Raw genomic sequence first — 10,354 nt, 5'->3', positions numbered from 1 at the left:
TACTAAACAAATATTTATTTACTGTAAGTAAATATTTAGTTGGCAGTATTGAACTAAATATTTATTAAAATTGACTATATTTTTTTCTCAGTGTATAAATATATTTTGTCATTTTCAAATAAACAATTTGTTTCATTATTTGTATTCATTGTAACCAAATATTATATTATTTAATTAAAAAGATATTACTTCAAATAATGTTATTTCTATTAAGCAATAGAGATTTCTCGAATGAGAACAAAATTTTTATTCAAACAAATAATATTTCGTACAAGCATATGTTGTTTCAATAAAACAAATTTTAGTCAAATAAATAGGAATACTAAATTCAAAGAAACCTTTTTCTCTGTGCAGATATTATCTGTTCAAACAAATAAATGTATTTAAGACAAAGATATACATTGTTTCAAATTCAAACAATCACATTATTGATTCAAACATTGGTTTGGTTTGTTTAACAAACTTATTTGGATATGATAAAATTTATTATATCCAAAGAAATCTTTTTCTCTGTGAACGTAGTGTTCCAAAGAAAGTGATAGACGCTACTTAATGCCATGCACTCGCATTTCGGAAGATACATCTAAGAATTGTTATAGTTTAACTGTTATAATTAACAGATAATATTACAAAGACAAGTCAGACAATAAAGTTAGATTTGTAAAGAACAGAATAAAATTAATAATATATCTATGAATTGAATATAATGGAAAGAAAAAAGAAAAAAAAAAGAAGAAAGTATCTTAGTCATATATTAAAAATGCACGAAATTATGTAAAATAAGAATAAATAAAAATTAAAAAGAGATATATCTATATCTTAGGACAAGTGCTATAATATCATAGTACAATTATAACGAACAATTATAGTGTGCACTCGTACTAAGGTAGATATATAACTTTTTAATATAATATTAAAAAATAATTAGATTATTTATTATTATTATTATTATTATATTATAATATAATAATAATAAAAAAAAATAATTTAATTATTTTTATTTAAAGTCGATATGTTAAAGTTACAGTCTGATTGTCATAATTTGAACCAGTGACATATAGAATTACACTTGACAATCACGTGTTATCGTAACATATATGAAATAAAAGACAGTACGCCTAAAAATCAACATCTAGTACTTCAAAGAACTAACGGAAATGATAAGCATTTTGCTCATTATTTGTTTATTTAAAGGGTTGAAATGTGTCAACTACTTAAAAATGCGCATATGTAAATAACATTTCACTTAAATCACTAAAAAGTGTGAAAAATTACGATGTTTTCGCGATTTAGTATATACTTGTATTGAAATAAAGAATATAAATAAAAAATATATTTAAACATTTCATACAGATTAATCTATATATTTTCATAATGGTGCGAATTGTCAAGCTTTGTGTAAACGCAATTGATTTAAATTAAGAATGAAAATCGTACCTTCTCGATTTATAATAAAAAATGCATCGAATATGCATTAATTAAAATATTATATTACATAAACACACACACTATTTAGTATAAAGTACTTTACAAGAATCGTACTTTATCGAATTATATATATATATACTACATTTTATTATTTTCCAAAATAAACAGTCAATATTTATTCTAGAAAATTGAAAGTATGTTAGTAAATTTTTAGAGATTTTTTGAATTATTTTGAAGAGGTGAAAAAAATGAAGAGATTCTAGATGGTATGAATGAGGCATCAAATTGTACATGGTATGGTAAGGGTTAATTAACGATGTTATTCACAGTTATACTCACAAAAGAAATTATTATCTTATTATCTCAAACGTATCAGTTTAAAATATTTGAGATATTATAATACGAGCTGCCGACACCGAGGTATTTTGTAATCACTCGTGAAGTAGGGGATCCGGAATAATCAACATTTTCTTCACGTAAAAAATAAAGACACTGCGTTAAGCTCAGTTTTCTACGAATATTCAGTACGTGCATACTGGCTGGAGACAAAGGTAATTCATTATCAAACAAAGCGTACCATAATTTGGTCAACGTGTGTTATCTCTGTTTCACAACCTTCACTTATTTGCTATAGATAAATTGTATACTCATTTAACCTAAGAATAACTAACTACTGTACGAATAAACAATTATTTGGTGAACAATTACATATATCGCAATGTTATTGCGTCAGACCATTTGCGTTTTGTTAAATGTTTCGTTTTTCGATATTTGCATTAATCGACCTTGCACTTTTCACATAGCACAATTATTTTATTTTTGTCGACTCGCGAACTCGTAACACCTGTTTTATCACGTTATAATTAATGGGAGTGAAAAAGCAAAAAGTTGCGTTTTTTTATGTTATATATTAATAGTCGCGCGAATGTAAGTACGATCGAACGATTTGAAAGTATTCTGATAACACTCGCTTCGCGAATTGATCGTTTCCTTTGATCTCGCAAAATTGAATAATGAAACATTCTCGCATTTCTAAGAATAAAATTTACGCAAATTGGAATAGATAAGAATATCAAATAGGCAGACAATCTCAACACACACATATGTACAAAATTATACAACGGAATATGAATTCAATAAAAAAGTTAATTATAGAAACACATTATAGTACAGAAATTTGTTGGAAATACAAATAATAAAATTAATTTTAAAGCTATTGAGCATATAAGTAAACATTTCGTATAATTTATCATATAAATTTAGTGGATAAATTGTATAACTTGATATATCTTTTATTTACTGAGCTATAAAACAAAATTTACACATTAGAGATAAAGATATTGGAATAATACTCGAAAGATATTATCTTAAAACTACCACAATGTAACAATGTTCAGTGACGGTCGCTTAACCACAAGGTTATTTTGTCTCCGACTTTTGCATGTTACGTAATTCCCCGCATTATCTTTGCAATTATTTTTCTTCAAGCGGTGTGTCGTAAAAAATGTGTAATTAGTATTTTTATGATGACAAAGAATTAAACGTGTAGTTATAAGACGCCACATATAAGAAAGACATTGCAATAGTTATACAGTGCTTTTTTGTGTCTATCTCATCTTAAAAGTGACATTTTTGATTATCAGATTTAAATATAAAAAGATATACAATTCATATTCATTTATTTAATTTATATATTTAATATATCACGATTACTTTGCGTTACATTACAAATTACTTAATAATATCTTTACCGACAGGTGTGACATGTACGTGCTACTGTTAGTCTTAGTCTTGTTTCAAGTTTGTTTGGGGTTTACCGAGCGTGGACTCTTTTATCCCGGTAGAGCAGACCTGTTTGAGTTATCGATAATTCATTTAAATGACTTTCATGCCAGGTAAGCAAATCTGTTTAATTTTTATTTACTCTCTGAAATATCTATAGATAATACACAGTGATGCTAACTGATGCTAAGTTTGTAAGATTTATAAATTGAATTTATGTTAAAATTAAAGGTTTTATATACGTATAACTCGTATAAGAAAGGATAAATACTAATTATAAGTATATTTCAATAAGAATAATCCAAATTTGCAGATGTAAAGTAAAGAAAACTAAACAAACTATAATATAATCGAATTGAGACAGATATAATTTTATTCTATTTCGAAAAAGGAGAACTTTATCTCGATTATTTTATTAAAAAATATTTCTTTTGATATATTCTGCAAGAATTTTTATTATGTGTTTTTTGATTTCTAATGTTATCTAAAGATCCGTGGTGAGTCAGGAGAATTAAATAAAAAACTAAACACAGTTTTTTTATGTAAATTTGTTGTCGAACATTTGTAAAAAAATTATTGACGGTGTTAAGAAATATTAAGTCTTTAACAACCGTTAAAAAAATCTTGACTCGTAGTTAATGTCAAAATTAATTGTAATTCTGGACTCGAAGAGAATTTACGAGGTCAAGGATAAAGTTATTACAATAATTTCGATGATGTAGCCTTAGCCTACTTTTTTTCATCTATCGTTTGACTTTTGTATGCTTTTTGTGATCGTATTGTTCGTTGGAGCGTCAAAGCATGACATTTGAAAAAAAAACCGGACATTATGTTGGAACAGATTTGAACAGACGAGCCCATATTCTGGAGCCTGCCGAGAGAATGACAAAAAGAATTGCATAGGAGGTATAGCTAGAGTCTACACTGCAGTTAATCAGCTCATGAAAGAACGACCGAATGCGATTTTCCTGAATGCCGGCGATCACTTTCAAGGAACTCTTTGGTATAATATCCATCGTTGGAACGTCACTGTAGTGTTTATGAATATGTTGCCACACGATGCTATGGTAATTATATACATATAGTATAGTACGTGTAATATTTTTATTACATGTTCATATAAAACAGGAGAGAAAGAGAGAGATTTGTATATATACTGATATGCATATAAAATAATGATTAAAGAAAATATAAATAAAGTTTAAATCACGACGAAAGATTAAATTTAATAAATAACTTACTATTCTTCAAAATTTTAAGTTTTTTACATTTATGATGTAATAATATTTTATAATATTTTCATAGACGATCGGTAACCATGAATTCGACAATAAAATTGAAGGTGTGGTTCCCTTTCTTAAAAATATCAAAGCACCAGTTGTAGTAACAAATATCGATGATAGCGAGGAGCCAACTATACAGGTTTGTAATCTCTATTTATTTTTTTTTAAAGAGTATAAATTTGGTCTGATTTTCTTATATGATTATATTATATAATTTATTATATGTGTGATTATATTTTAGGGTTTATATAAGAATAGCACAATTATTGAAAGAAACGGTACCAAAATTGGCGTCATTGGCGTCATTTTATCGACTACAAACGTGAGTAATCAATAACATTCTTATTATAAATTAGAAGCTATTTGATTTTATTTAATAATATGTGACTTTTTTATTAATTTAATTTATATATTTATAAAATATTCTTATTTTCTCTCATAAGATATTGTAAAGAATTTATCGAAGAATTTGATTTTTCCAGTTTCTATCGAGTACGGAAAAATTGAAGTTTCTGGATGAAGTAGAGACAGTCAACGACGAAGCCAAGCGACTGAAAGAAAAAGGAGTAAATATTATTATAGTTTTAAGCCACTGTGGATTGGATGTGGACAGGATCATGGCTGCGAAATGTCCTTTGATCGATGTAATCGTCGGTGGTCATTCGCATACGTTTCTTTATAGCGGTCTGAAAGCAAAATCTTTTATGTTATAGTCAAATATAAATTAAATTTATATACAAAATTTTTTTTATTGCGTATAGATATGTATGTACAAGCTATAAAAAATATCACTGATCATACAGTATATCGCTCAATTGCTAGAATAACAACACAATTAAAAAATAGTCATTCTTTAGCAGCTTGCAGAGAAAATGTAAAGGAAATGTAAAGGAAAATGTAAAGGAAATGTAAAGAAAAAAGAAAAGATATATTAAAAGAACATTTTTATTTCTCTAGCTACAATCAGTTATACTAAAATATTTCAAAATTAAAATTACAAAATTTTAATAATTTAAAACATTGAAACTCATTTTCCGAAAAAATTGTATCGTTGTGACAGCAAATGAGTGATACATTAATATAGCGTTAAAAATAGCGTCAATTTTTTTTTATTGCAGGACGTCCGCCTTTTATCGATACACCACAGGATAAATATCCCGTGGTCGTAACGCAGAATGAAATAGATAGAACGGTCCTTATCGTTCAAGCAGCTGCTTATACAAAGTACGCTACTCAATCAGTATGAGGATATAGTATAAGAGATCGTAAAAGAAGGTCAATTGCTATCTTATGTCACGAGGTCGGGTTTGATTAATTTGTTTTTATTGCAATAATTTGACGGATAAATTTATTTCAAATTCGTCGAAAGAATCCATATTTAAAATCTGTATTATTTCTATTATTATACGTATACATACACTATTAGACATCAAAGGCGCAGTGATCCCTTGAATTTAAAAATAACATTTTGTTATTTTTAAACAACACCTACATATATTGATGTGTGCACTTAGTGAATAATAAACTAATTCTGTCATATTTAACACATTTTCTTGAGTTAAATTGTTTAACTTTATTATTTTAGTTAAATTAACAACATATTAGAAGCAGCGGCGATTTATAGAAATAATAGAAATTACAAATTGACACTATAAATTTAACTATTTTACCGTGTATACGATAAAGATTTGTAATTTTTATTTGTTTGTTTTTTTAAAGATATTTAGGTAATTTAACAGTGTGGTTCGATGACCAAGGTGAGGTTGTTGATTGGGACGGAAATCCTATTCTCCTGGATCAATCCATTGAAGAAGGTAAGCCTTGATTTTAAGAATTAAATTTTTATTATTATTCATGACAGTAAATATTCAACACAATGCTTAAAATAGCTTAAATATAGTACAATAAAAGCGATACGATACTTAAAATAATGCCAAAAATATTTTATATATCTAGATCCGGAAATCTTGGAAGCTTTGAAGCCATGGAAGAAGGTAGTGGATGAAACAGCTTTAAAAAAAGTCGGCACAACAAGAGTCTTACTTCTAGACAATTGTTGGAACCAAGAATGCAACATGGGAAATCTTATAACTGACGCCATGGTGAATGCGGTGCGGAGGACACTCTTTGCAATATTCTATACCTTAATTAAAATGCAAAAAGAATTAAGTTAGAAATTGCCTTAATTTTAGGTTGTCGACGATGCCGAAAATAAAACTCATTGGACGTATGCAGCAGTGGCCTGCACGAATCCAGGAGGAATTCGTAGTTCCCTTGAGGAGTCTGATATTACCTACGGTGACCTGATGATGGTTACGCCTTTTGAAAACACTTGGGATACTATTGAACTGACAGGAGAATCTATTAGAAAAGTCAGTAAAATTTCGTGTTATAATTCGTTATATAATACTCTATTTAAAAAACAACAATTTTAGATGTTCAGTTTAAATATAATTAGATTCTTTGTCTTAATTTACAATAATAAATTACTAAATAAAATCGAGTACTATAAAAATAGTGTCATACAGGTCAATACATGAACTAAAATATGCGGTAACAATGGTTTCTTGCTAAAAATACAGAAATCGAATAATGAATTGATTAATAAAATGAATTTAATTTTGTTTTGTAGATTCTAGAAATGAGACAAATGCTAGTCTGGTCCGGACTAAAAATTACTTATAGGAAAGTAAACGAAACGCGATCTCTGGTTAATGTTAAAATTAGGTAAAATCTTTTATTGCCAAAATTTTTCGCCGTAAAGATGAAAGTATTATTTTGTGATGTGTTAATTTTAATTTCTCTTGACGTCTCGATAGATGCCAGGCTTGTGAATATCCAGAATTCGAAGATTTGGTGGACAACCAATGGTATAGAATGGTGATACCAAATTTTTTGATGAATGACGGAGACGGCTTTCGCATTTTTAAAAATAAAAGTCGTAATCACAAAACCGGAACAGTTGATATAAATCACTTTATAAAATATGTAACGAAGATGAGTCCTCTATTAATTGGAACCGAGAGACGAATCAATATTATAGAGTAGAATTATAAATTTAGAGAGGAAGAGAGAATACAATTTTTTCATTTTTAATAATTAATTATAGAAATAATTTTAAACTTAAAAAAAATTACTTTTATATTATAAAATAAATAAAATAAAAATAATTATATGTACTAAACTGTATAAATATCTCGTAAAACATTAATAAATTAAAATAAAATATATAGATAACACACACACATACACACACACACACAAAATATATCATTCATTTGATAGATAGAATATACACGCAGATAACTCTATGATTCAGAAGCATGTTTATACTCAATATGTTTAATCAAAAATTATTTCCTGCATTATTTCAAGTTCAAAGTTATAGAATAAAATCATTGAACATATATAGTAATTACAACGGTATATAAACAAATTTTTAATTGTCGACTGAAATGAAACCTTATACATATATTTTCAAAATATAAAAATATTATTTTCTGCTATCGTATTATTTTCCTGCACTTTTCCTCAATCATTAAAAGATTCAATGAATCGGAATTGAGATGGATTTACACTTAAAAAAGATTTGTGAAGATCGCGTGACAAGAGTAAGAAAGCAGGAAACGTCGGTCGCTTATCTTGCGGTATCTCGAGATCGAGGCAGATGAAGCATTTAAATAATGTATCGAACAGGTGAAATAGCAGCTGTTCGTCCGTGTTCCTGCCCTCAACCAGAATACGCGAACCGCTTTGTAACACCGGTATGGAACGCTCGTTTTTAACGAAAGAAAGAAAAGATCTGCAACGATTAAAGGAAACTTGATATTATTCCAATATTATATTTATAATATTCGTTATATTTATTTCTTTATACATCATACATACCCGTCACTATATAATGAAAATTAAGAATCATTTTGTGAAATTCGTAACAATTATATTAATTATATTGCATAATACAAATCACGATTTTAAAGCGTTGTGTAAGAGAGGCGCCGAGATTTATATGCTCTGCTGAAAAAGAGGACATCGCCATGGATGTAATCGATTTCAAGTCGCTATTATTTAACGCCGGTATTACGAAATCTATCGTGATAGATTATTCGAAATCTATGATAGAACGTCGGAAGAGATCGCCGCGGATCAATTAAATGCGGTCCATTTATTGCAGACAGCGTTCTCAGAAACAATGATCGTTGCGTAGATTCTCTGCGGAGCAATCAATTAGAAACATATGTGTATTGATGTTTATGTAGAACCTAGACTGTTGCAAAATTCGGGATTTAGAAAACATTTGATATCCCTCGATAAAACTGTTGATGAACGACGTTTTACGATGATGTACGTAATGAAGAAATTTCGGTGATTTGGATGCCGCCACGTGGAGTGTGCAGAATCTGCTACATTGTCACATTGTAGTTCCTGAAGAATGGGCCATAATATATCAAAAATTGATTTCTGATATAGCTCGATTCTCTAACGGCGATTGTTGCTATCGTTATTTATATTTAATTAACGACAATCGATAGCAAGGATCATTCTGAAAGAAAGCATTCTAGAAGAAAGCGTGGCTCTCATTGGTTGATCATAAGTAGAATTTTTGTTACATCTATTTCTACTAATGTAGATCAACTTTAATACCGATTTAATTCACTCTTTAGCTTTTTTTGATTCTTAGATCTAAGTAACTCAATGAGCAGAATGTCTAAAAAAAATCGACGTATAAGACAACTTTAAGATATTTTTAAGAATTCTTTACGAAACATGTTTAAAATATTCTATAAAGAATTCTGAAAGATCTTAAAGTTTTATGCGTTGATTTTAGACATTCTGCTCGTTGGGAAGTAACTAACAATAAGTTAAACCAAGATTAAAGTTAATCTATATATGTAGAAATATTTTTACGATAAAAAGAAATCTCAGGGAATCTTGACGAATTGTGAAGGCATGCTTCTGTTATGGTTACACGCGATTTGCCGGATGTTTCGCGAGCGTCACGACGACAATGAGGAGGCTGCGAGAAAGCGATGGCCGCGGTGCGACGTCTGGCAAGGAAGTCTGCGCGGAGGGCGATGGGGAGGCAGCTGTGCCGCGAAGTCGCGCAATCTCGAGAGAGGAAGAGGATAGAGAAGAAAAGGAGAGATGAACAAAGTGCGTAAATGGTAGCTGAACAGAGACAGTGTCGAGATTGGCAGTGTCGTCTTGCAGAGCGGTCGACAGAAGACAAGTATGAAGATTACTTGTGACAAATTACTTATGCCTATAAGTACATGTGATATAGCTTTTCTATTTCCGGACTTCCGATTTTATCATTTTCTTTAGTTAAAACATATATTAGAAAAAAAAGATAATTCCTGATGATTTAGATTTAAAGAAACCTAAAAGTAAATAAATATGTGTTGGGTATCATTTGATTTTATTATTAAAAAATATAATTAAATGAAATTAAACTGTTAAAATTAGAAAATAGCAAATGGCTATCGAAAGCGAAGAAAATATAGGATAATATAAAAATATAAAAAGTAGAATAAGATAGTATATGTGAAAAGAACGGTTTTGTTTAATATTTAAATATTAAATAATTAAATATTAAAAAATATATACAGTTAGATAGAAATCTTAAAATATTATAATTATGTTGGATTATAAAAATTATTTTCAGATTTGATCTACCTAAATTTTTTAATAATTTAATAATCATTTTTTCGTATAATTTATTTAAAAAATATATAAAAAGTATTAAAATATATACTATAGAAGTATTGTAAATTTATTTTTATAAGTTACACTATCGTTTAAAAGTTTAGAGTACTCTATAGTTTTTGGATAAGAACGCGATTCTTCACAAATATAATTTG

General features: G+C 28.4%; 2 protein-coding genes across 3 annotated transcripts in view; both read left to right on the top strand.

The window, feature by feature from the left end:
* Window positions 1-1,840: 1,840 nt before the first annotated feature.
* Window positions 1,841-7,557, top strand: LOC108765551 (apyrase). Of its 2 annotated transcripts, XM_018514314.1 has the most exons (12): window positions 1,841-1,979; window positions 3,186-3,323; window positions 4,052-4,277; window positions 4,516-4,632; window positions 4,735-4,815; window positions 4,976-5,177; window positions 5,612-5,717; window positions 6,213-6,307; window positions 6,450-6,604; window positions 6,686-6,865; window positions 7,126-7,220; window positions 7,313-7,541. In XM_018514314.1, the coding sequence occupies exons 2-12, from the start codon at window positions 3,193-3,195 to the stop codon at window positions 7,539-7,541; spliced, it is 1,617 nt and encodes a 538-aa protein (XP_018369816.1). In that variant the 5' UTR covers window positions 1,841-1,979; window positions 3,186-3,192. The 2 variants fall into 2 exon arrangements, with proteins under 2 accessions (XP_018369816.1, XP_018369817.1); XM_018514315.1 differs by lacking the exon at window positions 1,841-1,979 and having other exon boundaries at window positions 3,193-3,323; window positions 7,313-7,557.
* A 1,896-nt stretch (window positions 7,558-9,453) lies between these two features.
* LOC108765583 (uncharacterized) overlaps window positions 9,454-10,354 on the top strand; it is an 18,249-nt gene continuing 17,348 nt past the window's right edge. The window contains exon 1 of the mRNA XM_018514358.1: window positions 9,454-9,723. The gene's annotated coding sequence lies outside the window, so the exon portion shown is untranslated. The remainder of the gene's footprint in view (window positions 9,724-10,354) is intronic.

The sequence above is a fragment of the Trachymyrmex cornetzi genome, unplaced genomic scaffold (assembly GCF_001594075.2).
Source record: "Trachymyrmex cornetzi isolate Tcor2-1 unplaced genomic scaffold, Tcor1.1 scaffold5, whole genome shotgun sequence".
NCBI classification, from domain to species: domain Eukaryota; kingdom Metazoa; phylum Arthropoda; class Insecta; order Hymenoptera; family Formicidae; genus Trachymyrmex; species Trachymyrmex cornetzi.
This window is presented reverse-complemented; position numbering and strand designations above follow the sequence as displayed.